An 18485-nucleotide genomic window follows, 5' to 3' on the forward strand; every position below is an offset into this window, starting at 1 on the left:
GAATTGTAAAAATACCATTAAATGAATGGTTATCAACACTTCACAAAAGATCCAATTAACTTAATCTTGAAAACTTTAAAACTATTGGAAGGTTAGGTATTTATGCTCAGACTGTGATTTTAGCAACTAGCTGCTATATTAAATCATAACCTCATTTACTGAAAAACTAAATGCACATTTAGAAATGATAGTGTGGGGGTAGAGCCAACTAATCTGAAATCACACAAAAGGCACTCATGTGACATGCAACAAGCAATTGATACATTGAACCCTCTCCTTGAAATTAAAGTCAGGTCTCCAAAGAATTCAGATAATTTTAGGAAAGCAGATTTGCCTATTAAATAGCATACTCTGGTTTGCCCAGATAAAGTGCCCAATAAGCAATAATAGTGGAACAGATTTTAACAGATGTTTTTCCTCACACAAAAACATTTGTTGACAAAGCAATATTACATCCTAGTCCTCCATGAAGATGCAAGAAAATTGGACTAGATAAATATCAGCAACCTTGCAATAAGGAAAAACATACACATGAATACACGCAGAGGAGTGGGAGGTTCCTTTGGTGACAAAGAGGCAAAGCATGTTACAGTTGTAACAATGGCCAGCAATACAATGGACAGGGAAGAGGGAATATTGACAAAGGAATCTCCCTGGAATGTTATAGTGAAAGTTTCTGGGATGTGACAAAAGTGGGTTACTTGAGAAAACCAAAGAGCATTCCCATGTTCACTGTATGTGTTTTGGGCTCCAAATGAGCTGGAGCTGCCAAATGATGGGCTCTCCGACGCGCTCCGTCCACCTAGAGAATTGGCTTCAACATTAATATGAGGGCTGACTCCAAAAACAAGATATGGAGATGCTGGCATTGGACTAGGGTGGGCACAGTAAGAAGTCTCATAACACCAGGTTAAAGTCCAACAGTTTTATTTGATATCACAAGCTTTCGGAGCACTGTTCGTTCATCAGGTGAGTGGACACTCACTTGATGAAGGAGTAGTGTTCTGATACCAAATAAATCTGTTGGACTTCAATCTGATGTGGTGAGACTTCTTACTGTGCCTAAGAACAAGTACCTGGCGGTCCACTGCACCACGGTGAGGGAGTATCTCACCATGGCCATCAACTGTGAAAATGAGGAAAATTGGCACCAGCCACTGCTAGATCTTATAATGAGGAAAGATGGCAAAGAAACAGCAGGATGCAAATTCTCAACTTGAGCACCCCCATCAGCAAGAGAAGACAGTCTCTGTCCCACAGCCCCATGCAAGGGTAACTGTTCAGCTCCACCAATCACTGATTCCCTCTCTCCCAGCCTTGCTGGTCCTCCAATTACAGTCCTTCTCCTGAGGAGCAGAAATTTGCCCAACAGTGGAAATTTCTCATTCAAGAATCCACCTGTTCATGCTTTATTTTTTCCACACTTTCTCTCAAAAAGTGCAACGGTTTCTATGATCTGGAGGAGGGAACCGAGTGTATGGTGTTGAAATTTGCTGATGACACCAAGATTGGTGGAACGGCAAATTGCGCGGAGGGTGTGGAGAGTCTGCAGAAGGATCTAGATAGGCTGGGCGAATGGGCCAGGAAATGGCAAATGGAATTTAATGTTGACAAGTGCGAGGTGGTCCACTTTGGTAGGAATAGTGGTAGGAAGGCCTATTATTTACGTGGCAAAAAACTGCAGCAGGCAACGGTGCAGAGGGACCTCGGGGTCCTTGTGCATGAGTCGCAAAAACCCAGCCTGCAGGTGCAGCAGGTGGTCAGGAAGGCAAATGGGATGCTGGCCTTCATAGCGAGGGGGATTGAATATAAAAGTAGGGAGGTCTTGCTGCAGCTGTATAGGGCATTGGCGAGGCCGCAGCTTGAGTACTGTGTGCAGTTTTGGTCGCCGCACTTACGCAAGGATATTTTGGCCTTGGAGGGAGTGCAGAGGAGGTTTACTAGGCTGATACCAGAGTTGAGGGGGTTGAGCTATGAGAGGCTGAATAAACTAGGCTTGTACTCGTTAGAGTTTAGAAGAATGAGGAGTGATCTCATTGAGACATATAAGATGATGAATGGGATGGATAGGATAGAGGTGGAGAGACTCTTCCCACTCAGAAAGGACAGTAGGACTAGGGGGCACAGCCTCAAGATAAAGGGGGGGTGGTTTAGAACGGAGTTGAGGAGGAACTTCTTCACTCAAAGGGTGGTGAATCTCTGGAATTCTTTTCCCGTTGAAGTGGTGGAGGCTGCCTCGCTAAATATTTTTAAGACGCGGGTTGATGGGTTTTTGAGAAGCGAGGGGATTAAGGGTTATGGGGAGAGGGCGGGAATGTGGAACTGAGCCACGACAGATCAGCCATGATCTTATTGAATGGCGGGGCAGGCTCGAAGGGCTAGATGGCCTACTCCTGCTCCTATTTCTTATGTTCTTATGTACCTAAGTCAATAATGGCCTGAACCTAGAAATTTCTCCTGATCTCTCTCTTTGCTGTGTTAGTTTTAAATTAGTAAGTGAGCCACAACCACAGAAAGTGACGAAGGGTCATCTAGACTCGAAACGTTGGCTCTATTCTCTCCCCACAGAGGCTGTCAGAGCTGCTGAGATTTTCCAGCATTTTCTGTTTTTGTTTCAGATTCCAGCATTGGCAGTATTTTGTTTTTATCTTTCCTTATTTCCTTCATTAAAAACAATTCATAATTTTATTAAAAACGCAATTAAGTTTCTTCTCAGCCTTCTCTGTTCCAGCGGAAATCCAAACATCTCAAATTTATCTCATAGCCAGGGTTTCTCAACTCTGATCAGTTTACACTGTGCACTTTATGATTTTCATAGCTTTTCTGTAATGAGTCACTAAAAAATTCATCTAATACTGTCATCAATGTTTGATACAAATCTATGATTATGCCTTTACTTGTACACTATGTCATACAAATAAGGTCCAAATTTCTGAAGTCTGTGTGCCTTTGACTCCCTCACTCACTTTCTAGCAATAATCCACTTGTTCACTATCTCTGTTCATCCACATCTTCGAGCATTTCTTAGTGAAGTTTTTGAGTAAATTCAAGACAGAACTTGAAGGTCGTTGGATAGTAAGGGAATTAAAAAATATGGAAATAATGTGGGGGTGAATAAGTTCAAGACAGAGGTTGAAAATCTTTAGGTAATAAGGGAATTCAGCAGGGATATGGGAATAGTGCAGGAGATAGGTTAGCCAAAACTTATGTGAATGGTAGAACAGGCTCAAATAACCAAATGGCCTAATCTTTTTTATGTTCTATGTCTTCCTTTAAGAAGTCCACATTACAGTTTATGTGATCACCATACCTGTACAAATTATCTGCATATAATAGCAATACAAACATATAAATTAGGAGCAGAATTAGGCCAAACAGCCCCTCAATACTGCTCTGCCATTCAAGATCATGATTGATCTAATTGTAAATTCAATTCTACATTCCCACCAACCCCCAATAATCCTTCATTCCCTTGTTTACCAAGAATCTAACTGTGCCTTAACAACAGCTAGGCTCTGCTTTGACCCACTGTCTTTTGAGGAAAGTCGTTCAAAACACTCACTATCCTCAGAGAAAAGATTCCTCTTCCATGTTAAATGGGCAATACTTGAATTTTAAACAGTGACCCATGGTTCTAGATTTGCCCACAAGAGAAAATATCCTCTCCACATGCACCCTGTCAAGACCCCTTAGGATCTTATGTTTCAATCAAGTCACCTCTTACTCTTCTAAACTCCAGCCAATCTAAGCCTAGCCTATCCAATCTTTACTCATAAAACCTTCCCATTTCAGTATTAATCTCATCAGTGCATTTACATCCTTCCTAATGTTGTTTCACCAATGCCCTGCACAAATAATGCATAACCCTCTCTACTTTTGTATTCACTTCCCTTGCAATAAACAATAAAATTCTATTAGCTTTCCTAATTCCTTGCTGTACTTGCATACTAACCTTGTGTGATTCACACGTGTGGACACCCAGAATCCTCTGCATTTCAGAGCTCTCCAATCTCTTACTATTTAAATTATATGCTTCTTTTTTATTCTTCCTGCCAAAATGGACTATTTCACATTTTCCAACATTACACACTATTTTGCTACAATACTGGTAGACACCCCTAGCATGGTACACCATTTGCAATCTTTTTCAAATACACGGGTAATTTCTTTAAAGTGTACGTGGACTATGCAAATCATTTAGCAGGGCTGAGAGATGTTCAGCCTGCTTGGGAACTTTGGGTTGCTGTCCAGGAAATTTAGAGGGAACATTGTTTGTAAAACTTCTCCAATCTGAACAACATTCATTTATCTTGAATCTGTTCTTAATCTGACAACATTTTCATTCACGCTGTTACACTTCTTCTTAAACCAAAGACCTAAATTTTCTAACAACCATCTGGAGACACCTTATGAACATTCATGAACACATTACTGCAATCCTTCATTTAAAAAAAAGATAAATGTGACTCACCTTTAACAAATTTATGTTGGATATTCTTGATTAATCTGTTTTTAGATGTTTACTAACTTTGAAACAAATTACAGAATTGAAGAGTTTGCCTATAACTAACTAGTCTAACTGTATTTCATGTGTTCCAGTTAAATTAACTGTATTTAATACTGACTACAGTATATACTGCTGCACAGCCCAAATTGATCACTAAATCATATGAAATTCAGTGATTTAGCCTTGGACTGAGATTCCCAAGAACTTTCCAATAATATTCACCTGCTGTAGATGTGGCATCATCAGACTTGACTCCAATGTTCTCCATTTTCAAAGAGTCAACTGACATCATCTACATGCACACAGACAGTGAGTCATTTGTTTGAGAAGTTCCTTACACCCAGAGTGTTATTTGGAACATGAATCATCCTCTTCAGGGGGGAAAGTGAAATGGTGGGCGCAAGAGACCAGTACAAAAGTTATGACTACAAATCATTGCATCAAAGGTCAGGGTTTATGAAGTCAAAATGCACTCATTACGCACTTAAGCCTGAAACAGTTTTTTTATTACAAATAATATACAAATATTTTAAAACATACCAGCATTTTTTGCAAAAATTTCATGTATGATTTTTCCTGTTCTTTTAGATGGCTTATCAGCTGAGACAAACGCTCAACATTAGCAGATCTTTCATTTTTTTCCATGAGGTCATCTCGCATAGAATGAGCCTTGCTGATGTAATCCCGAATCTGTATAAGTCTGCTCACAACCTATTTATCAAAACAAATAAAGGGAGACAGCTAAGAAAAAAATAAGCTGTGCAATTTCTATTGCAGTGTACTTTCAATGCATCAAGAGCACACTGCTTCACAGTCTGCCAGAATGAGTGGCAGATGCTGATATACTTTACCAATCATTTCACATTGCTGAAGGAAAAGGATCAGTTTTTTGTCTAAAAGATTCAGCTGCAATCTCCACTTCTACTTTCAGAAATTATATTTAAAGAATGGACTTGTGTTTATACAACATTTTCCAGAATGCCAGGAACTCCCAGACACTTTTTAAACAGCAAATGAAGTACAGTTGAAATGTGGTCACTGTTGCAATTTAAGGCAACGTGGCAGGCAGTTTGCAACATACAAACAGTATGAAATGGATGACATGTTCCATTTTCTGTGTTGTTGTTTGAGAGATGAATATTGACTTGGATACTTAAAAAAAAACTTTTAGCTCTTCTTTGAATAGTGTCTTGTGATATGATACATTCACCTGAGGGGGCAGACTGCACTTCAGTTTAATGTTTCAACTGAAACGATTTCCACAGTAGTGTACTCAAGCATCAGACACTATGTCCTCAAGCCAAAAACTTCTAGCTCAGATGAGCGAGCAGCAACTTTACACTGTATAACCTTCATACAAAAGTTCACAGATTGTGGAATTCCTCGCTGTGCCATGTAATTTCTGCATTAATCCTGCATGAACAATAATCGATCAGTGATACTTTCCTCATGGTGTTGTGCTGATCAAAATCAATTGAGACAACGTATAATTTTTGACATATAAATGTCAACAGTTGAAACAAGACAAGATGACTCCATCATTAGCAAGTATGAGCAAAAATCAAAGCTACTACTTAGAAAGTATCTTAGCACATAGAAAAATATTAGTGGGTCAATGTTTCACACATTCATAAGCAATTCATTTGTTCATATATTAAAAATTTAACCAATGAAATGATATAAGTTAATCCAACTCCCAAGGTGATACATCCCTTTCTGCCCTCTAATAACTTGGAGGCACCCTGAATGAACTAATCTAGCAATGTTCAGTTTGAGTAATTACATGGCCATCACACACAAATACCTAATTAGTAAATCAATTATCTATTTATAATGAAAAATTTGACAAAGTTAAAATTATATTCAACTGGGGGGGGGGGGGTGTGTGTGTGTGTGTGGTGGTGGTGGTTCGGCACAGTAACACAGTAGTTAGCACTACTGCTTTATAGGGACCCGGGTTCGATTTCTGATTTGGGTCACTGTGTGTGTGGAGTTTGCATGCTCTCCCCACGTCTGTGTGGATTTCCTCCTACATTCTGAAAGATGTGCTGGTTGACCCAAACAAACGCAGGACTGTGGCGCCTAGGGGAATTTCACAGTAACTTCATTGCAGTGGTAATGTAAGCTTTAATTGTGATAATAAATAAACCTTTTAACTTTACTTTAACTTAATTGACGTTACGTTGGAATATTCATATGAACTAAGCTAACACATCAGAGACAACGGGCGAAGCAGTGTTGTGACATGACCATTAAGAGTTTCATCCATCTGTAATATTAAATCAAACCCAATTTTGATAGATCACCTCATTAGCAATAACGTCCATAACTAAAATTGTCTTCAAGTATATATTTCAGTCCATTTCCTTTTGCTTCCATTAACCCAATCCAAGCCATTAAGAGTTAATTGATTTACTTTAATCTATCAAAATACAACTTGAAATTTAAATATCTCACCTGACTACTCTCTATTTCAGATTCTCCTTGGTCATCTCCAAGGGAGATTTGATCACTTGTCAATGAATCTTTGCTTATGGACCCAAACAAATCCATCCTTGAAGTAGGCAGCTTTGTTTCTCTTCTTTGTGGATTTAAGTCAGGTTCCTTGCTTTTATTGCTGTTGATTTGCTGCTGAAGAAAGTTGAACGGCTTCCTATTCTCAACGGGTGGGCGTTGGTTGTTTGCAGCTGTAGCTCTGCCATGAGAATCGCTTCCAATACTCCGCTAAACAACAAACATCATAGCATTCAGTCTAAAAAAAGTGAATCTATTATTGTATTCTAATATTTGCATATAACAAGATTGAGCAGCATGTATAATTAATTATGTTTTCAGTTACATTTGTTCAACTTTCAGGCTTGGGTTGATAAGTAGCAAATATCTGTCTCATAAGTCCCAATGAACACCAAAAGAAATAAGACAGTGGCTCCATCTTGTCAAATCACAGAATTCCAACAATGCAGAAGGGAGTCATTCAGCCCATTGAGTCTGTACCAACCACAATCCCACCCAGGGCTTAACTTGTAACCCCACATATATATCCTGCTAATCCAGCATGGCCAATCAACCTAATCCACACCGGAGGAAAGCCACACAGACACGGGGAGAACTTGCAGACTCCACACAGACAATGACCCAAGTCGGGAATCAAACCCAGGTCCCTGGTGCTAACCACTATATCACCATGACAATGGCCCCATCTTGGCTAATACAACTCCTGAAACTCAATTTGGTCTGCTTCCAAAATTATTTACAAAGATTGGATCTGGGTTGCTTCTTCATATTACACTTGAAACACTAAACTGCGTGTTCCATCAATCCATTGGAAATGAGGTGATATGGCACAGTTGGACATGTTTTACTCCATTAGATGTCATGAACTTCTGGAATTCAACACTTGTGAACATTGTTTCTTTGTCTGAGACAAGCACTTCTGACACGCCGTGTGTGGCAAAGATTGGAACAGTTTCTCGACCTGGCCACTCCCACAGGTGCAGGGGGAGCTGTAGCTGGTAGCTTTTGCTGAAACTGGCACTGGTCACGTTGTTTGACAACACTTTCTGTATCAACATTGATGTGAGGCCATCAGATGTAGCTTCTCACTAATATTTTCATCTTCAACATACCCAAACGAGAACTATGCAATTCCTCAAGCAATAACTCGCTTCCCAGTTTGGGAAAGACCACTCTGGCTCCCCGAAGATGACACCATTCTCACAACTGAGCTCATGCTTTCAGATGATAAAGCTTCCTTTTCCTCCAAAGCTCATTTATTCCATCATCCATCCATTATTACATGTTTATATTCGATAACAGTGGGTCTCTATTAGCCCAGCACTGAATTTGTTGTGCTGTCACAGGTAAAGAGTCCAGAAATTTTAAAGTCATTACAATCTCTTGCAAAACATGGGGACGGTGACATGCTTTCAAGTACTGGGAGACGACCAAGGTGAGCCCCTGGCTGAGGTTCAAATGTATATTTGTAAGCTGACAAGAACAGTGCCCACTGCTGTATTCTAAGTTTTAAGTTTATTTATTGGTATCACAAGTCAGCTTACAGTAACACTGCAATGAAGTTACTGTGAAAATCCCCTAGCCACCAGGCTCCAGCACCTGTTCAGAAAAAATGAGGGAGTAGTTTGCATGGTCAATGTACCTAACCAGCACATCTTTCAGACTGTGGGAAGAAATCAAAGCTCCCGGAGGAAACCCACGCAGACATAGGGCCAACATGCAGACTCCACACAGACAGTGACCCAAGCTGGAAATCGAACCTGGTTCCCTGGCATTGTGAGGCAGCATGCTAATCACTGTGTCACCATGCAAAAGCAACTGGTGGAAGTGCTCTGTGATGATAATAAAATGTCTCCTATATATATAGATGAAACTTCTTGATGCCAAAAGAAACAGCGAGGCCTCCTTTTTCAATCTGTGAGTATCCTCTTTCTGCAGCTGGCAGGGCTCTTTATACGTATCCGATGGATCTCTCGAACCCGTCACCCATTGTGAGGGATAACAGCCCCAACATGCATCAATGTAAGAATATCTTCTTAGAAGGTCAAAATGCACTTCTAAGCAAGTTGGCTTAAAGTGTTGTTTAAACTGGTTAAAAGCCCCTTTTTGTGAGGTTTCCCAATACCATCTCTGGCACTTCTTTAACAGTGTATGCAATAATGCTTGTACTGTCCATAGATTTGGGAGGAATTCCCCCCCCCTTTCTAATTTTTCTATGAATGTGTTTTTGCTCTAAAAAATATACGTGGGGCTTCCGAAGCTAGATGGATCCTAGCTTGTAATCCTTTAATCTTTCCAAGTTCCTCCTGGAATATTTCTTGGTACTTCCTGATGACCTTGTGCAGGTAGGTCACCCCCTTCTTTTATCTTAGAGATCTCCAGCCAGTTCAACAATCTCCTGGTGCCAACTGCATCCAATTAAACTAGATCTTGGATCTGACACCACCATCTGAAGCAGCTGTGCCAACTACTGCCTGTAACTCACAGGAGTTGTAGATTTTCCTATATTTATATGTAGATGTAGCTAGTCTTGCCGCAGTTTTCATTAACTTCAAGGGTTGAACACCTTCTTTGAGGTACCAGCAGGTTCGCTCACTCACAACGGTAGCTGACGCCCTCGTGTCTACTTCCATTTTCGTTGTCCTGCTGTTTACTGACAACATGACTATGCTGGAGGTTATCTTGCATTATTGCTAAGGCTTTGAGGTGATAACGCCCCTTCATGTCAGAAGCATCCAGGGAAATTAAACTTCAGATCAAGTTATAAATCTGGGTCCCGCATGCTGCAAGTAAAATGACTTTCTTCTTATCCTCTCCCTCTATCCCTTTAGCCCTGAAAAAAAATACTCCAACCATTCCATATACTGTAGCCAGTTCTTAGTGGTCACGTCAAAGGCTTTTAGCTTTCCAAAGAGAGGCATGCCTGCTCCCTCTTTTTCAGGTTTTGATTGATTTGATTTACTCTATCTCCATCTTCAGTGACCAACCATTTACTGACAACGCTATGTTGAAAAATGATATTCTCTTTGAATTCCTTACTGAAAACTGAGTTGCTGTGATTTTCCTTGTTGTCAGAGTGGGAATGGTGACCACCAGTTAGTATAACAAACTGTAATAGTTTATTTACATACAGATAAATATACAGAGTACTTTCACAATATTAAGACTTCCAGCTTAAGGATCTACTCTGGCTGCAAAAGCCCAGACTCTGCACTGAGATTCCCATTGGGTCACATAATCCTTCAATGTACACACCTTAAAGGGGCCAGCTACTACATCCTGAAAACATGAGGTGATGCATTTTGGGATGACTAATAAGGTAAGGGAGTACACAATGAACAGTAGGATGCTTGGAAGCAGAGGACCAACGGGATTTGAGATGTATGCCCATAGGTCCTCGAAGGCAACAGAGTAGGCAGATAAGGTGGTTAAAAAAGCATATGCAATACTTGCCTTTATTAGCTGAGGCATAGAATACAAGAACAAGGAGGTTCTGATAGAGTTGTATAATACACTCATTAAGTCACAGCTAGACTACCGTGTGCAGTTGTGGTCGCATCATAGCAATGATGTGATTGCACTAGAAAGGGTGTAGAGGTGATTCACCAGGATATTGCTTGGGCTGGAGCATTTCAGCTATAAAGAGAGGGTGGCTAGGCTGGGACTGTTTTCCTTCGAACAGAGAAAATTGAGGTGTACAAAATTACTGAAGGATACAGCTCAGGTAGATAAGAAACTTTTCCCCTTAGTAGAGGGGTCAGTAACTACAGGGACATGGACTTAAGAGAATGGGCAGGAGATTTAGAGGAAAAACATTTTCACCCAGCACATGGTGGGACCTCACTGCTTGAAAGGATGGAAGAAGCAGAAACCCTCAACATTCAAGAAGCATTTAGATGAGCACTTGAAATGTGTCAAGTGCTGGTAAATGGGATTAGGATAGGTCAATGTTTGATGGCTGGCACAAGCATAATGGGCTGAAGAGCCTCTTCTTAAACTGCAAAACTCTATGACTCTATGACCAACAAACCCCACCCGGTACTTTATTATTTTTAAGCGATTTTTCTGTACATTAGGAAGTGTTAATTTGTGAAATATTCATTTTATCAAATATTTTGAAATTATTGAAAATGAATGCTAAAATACATTATAAACAAAATTTTACCCATTAACTTACTTCATCTAAATCACTGAAATTTATACGCTGCTTCAGTCTTTCAAGCTCTGCAGAGTCTGGAACAGAGAAATGTGACGTATGCTTTGTGGGAGGATAACTCTTGGGGGTTTTAGCCCTTCGTCGCCCAACCCCTGGAGACGATTCAGGAGAGATGTCGTTTGTAAGTCGGCTTTCACTTCCCGCACTTAACTTTTTCTTGTTTTTCTCAGATGATCTGTTAGCTTTCTTATACTGAAGACTCCAATCCTGCAAAGAAAAAAAAGTACATATGTTCTACGTCTATTGATACAGTAGCTTTTTGATGAATTTTATGTAAGTAATCAATCTAGCTATAATATTGAATTTCATATGTACAGAACACATTTCAATGGAAACTCAAGTACTAGCAGTGCCAATTACCTAGCATCACATATGCACTTGAGAACTTTATCTGCCATGAATTTCTATGACCAATATGTAGTATTTACACAACGTATAACATCACAAATCATTACTGAAAATTCACATATTGGATACAAGCATTCAGTTCTTCGTCCACAAAAAAGTAGACAATGTTTTTTTTAAAAGCACAAGACAGTCAAGATGCTGAAAGAGATGAATGTTCCCGCTTCAACACAATGCACAATGGAATATTTGGAATTATGATCAACTAACCATTACAGTGAGGTGGCTGCAGGATAACAGAAACTGGGACCTGAATATTCAAGAGTATGTGACATTCCAGAAGGACAGGAAATGAGGAAAGAAGTAAAGCAAAGTTTATTTATTAATCACAAGTAGGCTTACATTCACACTGCAATGAAGTTACTGTGAAAATCCCATAAACTGGATGGCCAGCTCTGTAAATTAAGGGTAACATTGGTACAATAGAAAGAGATTACCTAAATTCTGGCAATGAAGATGTAAAATGAGTTTGGATAGAGATGAAAAATAGTAATAACAGAGATGAGTAATAGTGAAGGATCAAAATCACTCGTGTGACTGGTTTATAGGCCCCCTAACAGTAATCACACTGTAGGACGGGTCATACTAGATAACAGAGGCTGGTGAGGAAGGCATGACAATAATCTACATATAACTTGGATGAATCAGATAGGCAAAGGTAACCTGGATGATGAGTTTACAGTGTTTTCAGCACAGTTTCTTAGATCAGCACATTTCACATCTTCCAGAGAGCAGGCCGTACTAGATCAGGTAATGTGCAATGATTAATTACTTAACTCAGTAATGGCACCCAGTCTGGTCTGCTATGGCTCTGGGATCACATGAAATGTGCTGACTCTCAACTGCCCTCCAAGGGCAACTAGGGATGGGCAATAAATGCTGACCAGCCAGTGACTCCCATGTCCCAAAAATGAAATTAAAAAAATAGCTGTTTTGGCAGCAGGTTCACCATGAGCATTGTAGATTTGAATTCAGATTTTGCCCAGGCTGCAAAATGCAACACCGTGTTGAGTGCAAGAGCCTCGTGCAATACTGCAATATTGTTAGATTTTATCCTTGTGCTTCAATCCAGTTTCTAGTGGGTAAGGATCGATAACGCAAAATTGTCCTCACTTCTTTGCATTCATGTTAAAAATAAAGACATTATGGACTCTCAGGATCAGTGCCAACTGAACTTTGCATAACATTAAACCTTTCCTATTAAAGTAGCCAATGTTACGTCACATGATTTGAAGTCTAGTGGTCTCTGGATTAGTGATCCGGAGGACAAGAGTATAAATCCTGTTGTGCAATTGAAGAATTTAAATTCAACTCATTAAGTTTAGTTAAAATTTTGGAGCCAGTGATCACAAAAGTACCAGAATTACAAAAACCCATCTGCATTAGTAATGCCCCTTATGAAAGGAAATCTTTGCATAATAGTGTGCTAGAGTGCTGTTTGCGCATTTTTCTTCTTTTTGTCCATAGACATGCAGTATAAAACCTAAATTGTGTAACATGTTTGAATATCCCTATGGGGAGTGTGGGAAAACTAGATTAGGATGATTATTGAAAAAGTAGATAACAAATCACTGAAGTCTGGGCACCTCTGATGTGGCAAGTTACTTACAAAATCATATGATCAGGTAGCATCAACATGGCTTTATGAAAGGGAAATTGTGTGTTTACCTAATTTGAGTTTAAGAGGTAACAAGCTGTTGAATAAAGAGAATCTGTAATGTGGTGTACTTGAAATTTCCAAAAGGCATTTGATGACGCACACCAAAAATACACAAGGTAAGAGAATAGGGTGTAAGACAGTGACATACTAGCATGGATAAGGTTTAGTAGCTAACATTGAGCAAGATGATAAATGGGTCTTCTTCTGATTGGCAATCTGAAACCAGCGGAGTGCCAGAGGGAACAGCAACGGGGCTTCAAAGATTTAAAATCTACATTAATGATTTGGATGAAACGACCAAAGGTATGGTAGCCAAATTTGCTAACACTAAGATAGGTAGAAAAGTAAGTCGTCAAAAGTAAGGAACTATAGACTGGTTAAATGAGGAGAAAAAAATTGGCAGATGGAGTTTAATGTGTGAAGATGTGAACTTACCCACTTTATACTACTTAAATGGAGAGATTACACAATCTTGATACATATGGATCTGAGTGATGTGGTACATGGATCATAAAACAATAGTATGTAGGTACAGCAGATGACTAGGAAGACTGCCATTTATTACAAGGGGAATGGAATATAGAATTAGGGAACTTTTACTGCAGCTGTACAGAGCACTGGCGAGACCATATCTGGAATACTGTGAATAGTTTTGGTTTCCTTATTTGAAAAAAGATACAATTTTGTTAGAAGCAATACAGAAAAGATTTGCTTGATTCATTCTTGGATAAAGGGTTTATCCTATGAAGAAATGCTGAACAGGTGGGGCAAAACCCATTGGAGTTTAGGAGAACAAGATATGATTGTATTGAAACACATAAGATCCTGAGTGTACTTCATATGGAAATCTGGAGAGTGTTTCCACTTACAGGAGTGACCTGAACAAGGGGACACAGTTTAAGGATCAGACATTTTAAGAATGAAACAAGGAGATTTTCTTTTCTCACAGATGGTCATTTGTATGTGGAATTCTCTTCCCCAGAGAGCAGTGAAGGCTGAATTTATTCAATGCAGAGTTATATAGTCTTTTGATTGACAAGGGAGTCAAGGATTATGGGAGGCAGACAGAAAAAATGGAAAGAGACCACAGCCTAATCAACTATGATCCGACTGAATGGCAGAGGAGGCTTAAAGGGCCAATGGCTGACTCCTGCTCCTAAGCATCTCCCTGTTGTCTGTCAGAGGGAATATCATTGCAAGGACCCTCATCAATCTCCTCCTTATGGCTGAAGAGCTGGTTCCAGAGAGGGACTCCAGACATGATCTTCACTACCCAACAGATCAAAGTAAAGCAGAAGCAACAGCACAAAGTGCTGCACATGGCCTTTTTCAACCTCACAAAAGCCACTGACTCATCAACCATAAAAACTTAGTGTCCTGAAATGTGGCTGCCCCCAGAAATTAATCACCATCATAAACCTACCAACTCCACGCTGACAGGCAAGGCATAATCCTTACCAACAGAACCAACACAAGACCACCTTAGTGAAAACTTGGCTCAAACAAGTCTGTGTCATCTAGCCAATATTGTTCTACATCTTCCTCGCTGCAGTACTGGACCTCACCTCTGGCAAATTATCTACAGCTGTGAAACCTTCAGGCTTCAATCCAAAACCACTCCAATTTAGGTAACAAAACTTCAATGTGTAACTGAGCTCCAAGTCATTATTCACTCCTCCACCAAAGCATACAAGAAAACAAGCCTTTCAAAAAAATCCAGAAAATTAAAGTCCTCTTCCAAATAGCTCTTACAGCACAACAACTCCCTTTAAACCAAACTAAAACTGTGTCACACAGTTACCGATGTAAGCCCCCAGCCCTGTTTCTGAACTACTCACCTTCATCACATCTCACAGTATGCAAACAGGCGCACACACTTGAGGTAATTCATGACACGCAGCAAAAATATGTTCCAGTAAGGAGAAAAGATTCTAAGGGAGGGATAAACTAACCATGGCTAACCAAGCAAGGAGAGTATCAAGTTGAAAGAAAAAAAATAAGGAGCTACAGGTCAGTGATAGCTCTAAAAATTGGAACAAATTCAGAATCCAGCAAAGGAGGACTAAAAGATTAAGAGAGAGAAAATAAACTACAAGGGCAAATTAGCGAGGAATATAAAAAACTGACAATAAGAGCTTCTTTAAATATACGAAATGGAAGAGAGGTCAAAATGTACATAGGCCCCTCAGAAAATGAATTTGAGGAGATGGTTATAGGGAATAAGAAAATGGCAGAGGAGTTAAACAGATATTTTGCCTCAGTCTTGACAGTGGAAGATATCTCAAACATCCATTAATATTAATGAATACAGGGGAGGAATTAAGTACCATCATCATCACTAGCGAAGTAGTATTAAACCAATTAATGGGGCTAAAGGCAGATAAGTCCTCTGGCCCTGATGGCTTGCATCCTAGGATTCTAAAAGAAATAGTTAGAGAAAGTGGACATGGTTTTTGGTTGTAATTTTCCAAAAACCCTTGGAATCTGTAGTAGTACCGGAGGATTGGAAAACTGCCAATGTGACATTCCTTACTCAAAAAGGGAGAGAGACAAAAAAGCAAGTAAATATAGCTGTTTAGCCTAACATCTATTGTTGGAAATATGTTGGTGTCAATTAGTAAGGAAGTAATAGCAGCACAGTTGGAAAATCACAATTTAATCACTGCATGGCTTCACGAAAGGGAAATAGTGTCTGACTAATTTATTTGAGTTTTTCGAGGAAAACTCAGAGTGGGTAGAGGGGAACTAGTAGATATGTAGTATTCAGATTTCCAGAAGATATTCAACAAAATACCTCAAAATGTTAAGACCCATGGTATTAAAGACAGTGTACTAGCACAGGTAAGAGAATTAGCTAATGGGTAGGAAACAGTGAATGGAGATAAGGATATTTATCAGGTTGGTGACCTGTAACCAATGGGTTTCACAGAGATCAATGCTGATACCACAACTGCTTACAATGTATATTAATGACTCGGAGGAAGGATGTGGATATGCTGGCGTTGGACTGGGGTAAACAGTAAAAAGTCTGACAACACCAGGTTTTAGTCCAACCGATTTATTTGATAGTAAACTCACAAGCTTTCGGGTTAGCCCCTTCGCCAGGTGAATGGAGAGTTCTGGCCTCAGACAGAGCATATAAAGCACAGACAGTTTAGAGATTACTGATTAGAATGCGAATCTTTACATCTAACCTGCTGTTCAAGTCCTAAAGTGGCTGACAATGTGTGTGGAAGGAGCACTGATCACAGGTTAAAGAGATGTGTATTGTCTCCAGACAGTACAGTAAGTGAGGTTTTGCAAACCCAGGCAAGTCACGGGGGTTACAGATTGTAACCCCCTTCTGAAACTTTGACTGAAGCTCAGCAAAGAATGCTATGCAAAGAGGTTAGTATGGCCGAAAAAAAAGTATAAGAGAATGGAATTCTTGCTTCAACTGCACAAAGTACCGGTGAGACCATATCTGGAGTACTGAGGGCAGTTTTGGTGTCCTTTTTTAACAAAAGGCTTATTTCATTGAAGCCAGTTCAGAGGTTCACAAAGATGATCCCCAGTTTGGAGGGACTGCCTTACAAGGAAAGGTGAAACAGGTTGGAACTCTGTTCTTTGGAATTTTGAAGAATGAGAGGTGATCCCATTGAAACATACAGGATTCTTCAGAGACTTGACAGGGGAAATGCTAACAGGATATTTCCCTTTATGGAAGAGTCTGGGACCAGAGTATAATCTCAGAATAAAGGGGGCCAATTTAAGACTGAGATGAGGAAGAATTTCTTCTGAGGATTGATTGCCTTTGGAACTCCTTGCCACGGAGAGCTGTGGGAGCAGAATCATTGTGCACATTTAAGGCTGAGCTAGATAGACATTTAATTTGTAAGGGAATCAAGCGTTATGGGGAAAGGGCAGGAAAGTCAGATTGGTCAAGCTTGAGGGGCTGAACAACCTACTCCTATTTCTATATTTTATGCCTCTGCAGACTTTGTTTCTCCTCACAGATGTTTCATCACGCCCGACTGCCAATTAGTTTAAACTTTCAACCACAGTAATAATTAATCTTCCCACAGGAACACGGTCCCAGCTCTGAGTTGCAGCCCACTTAACTTGGGCAAGCCATTTCTATCATCAAACTTGACAATGTCCAAAGAAGCTGAAGCTATTCCACTCCTGTACCATTTCTCCAGCCATGCGTTAAGCTGTTTTATCCAACTATTTCTATACAACTAACTAGTGTAATCCAGAATATTCCACATTCATATCCTTGAGGTTCTACTTAACTTTCTCTCCAGGTTCTGAAACTTTGACTGAAGGAGCTCAGCAAAGAATGCTACACAAAGAGGTTAGTATGGCCGAAGAAAAGGATTACGAAGAATGCATTCTAAAGTTACTGATTTTTCCACAGAAGCTAAAGTTAAGGCATGAATCAATTCCAAGTTGACAGTAAATAGTGCAATACTTTCCAATGGTTAAAAAGATGATGTCAACAGGGCATGAATCACAATAACCAATTTGTAAACAGAAAACTCATCAAAACAAATTGACAGCATGCTCTCAAAAATTAGCTCAATAGTCAGCCACAATAATGGGCAAAGCATGATGAGAAAGAATGATTGCAAGAAAAGAAAGCACAATAAAAATTAATTTATCATTGCCACCAAAAGATAAATATTACTGGAAATACTGCCAGAGGCAATGGACAGAATGTACAATTAACTGTCTAGAAATTTGATTTATATTTTGCACACAGGTTAACCAGTCAACTCATCTCGGAGATATCAACCATTCCTGTGCCTTCTTACCACCTGTTCCTCAAAGGTCTACCTGAGTTTTTAAATCACAAGGAAAGAAAACACAGGAATAAACAAAGTAATTACTCCAAAAGAAGATTACCTCACATATGAGACTTGACAGATTTGTCTGTTTTTCACTCTATCAGCGGCAGTTTTACACTTAAGTCAAAAGCTTCAAATTTTTAGGTGTCCAGATCACCATCAACTTGTCCTGGTCCCTCCGTGCTGACACTATAGTTAAGAAAGCCCACCAACGCCTCTACTTTCTCAGAAGACGAAGGAAATTTGGCATGTCAGCTACAACTCTCACCAACCTTTACAGATGCACCATAGAAAGCACTCTTTCTGGTAATGTGACAGCTTGGTATGGTTCCTGCTCTGCCCAGGACTACAAGG

General features: G+C 39.8%; 1 protein-coding gene across 7 annotated transcripts in view; it reads right to left on the reverse strand.

Moving 5' to 3' along the window:
• pcm1 (pericentriolar material 1) overlaps positions 1 to 18485 on the reverse strand; it is a 139965-nt gene that overhangs the window by 113849 nt on the left and 7631 nt on the right. For all 7 annotated transcript variants that reach the window (XM_080186843.1, XM_080186817.1, XM_080186860.1 and 4 more), the window contains 3 exons: positions 11199 to 11444; positions 6965 to 7231; positions 5048 to 5218 (listed from right to left, as the gene is read on the reverse strand). In XM_080186843.1, the coding sequence (XP_080042969.1) occupies positions 5048 to 5218; positions 6965 to 7231; positions 11199 to 11444 (684 nt within the window). The remainder of the gene's footprint in view (positions 1 to 5047; positions 5219 to 6964; positions 7232 to 11198; positions 11445 to 18485) is intronic.

The sequence above is a fragment of the Carcharhinus amblyrhynchos genome, chromosome 1 (genome assembly GCF_965287045.1).
Source record: "Carcharhinus amblyrhynchos chromosome 1, sCarAmb.v2.hapA, whole genome shotgun sequence".
NCBI classification, from domain to species: Eukaryota; Metazoa; Chordata; class Chondrichthyes; order Carcharhiniformes; family Carcharhinidae; genus Carcharhinus; species Carcharhinus amblyrhynchos.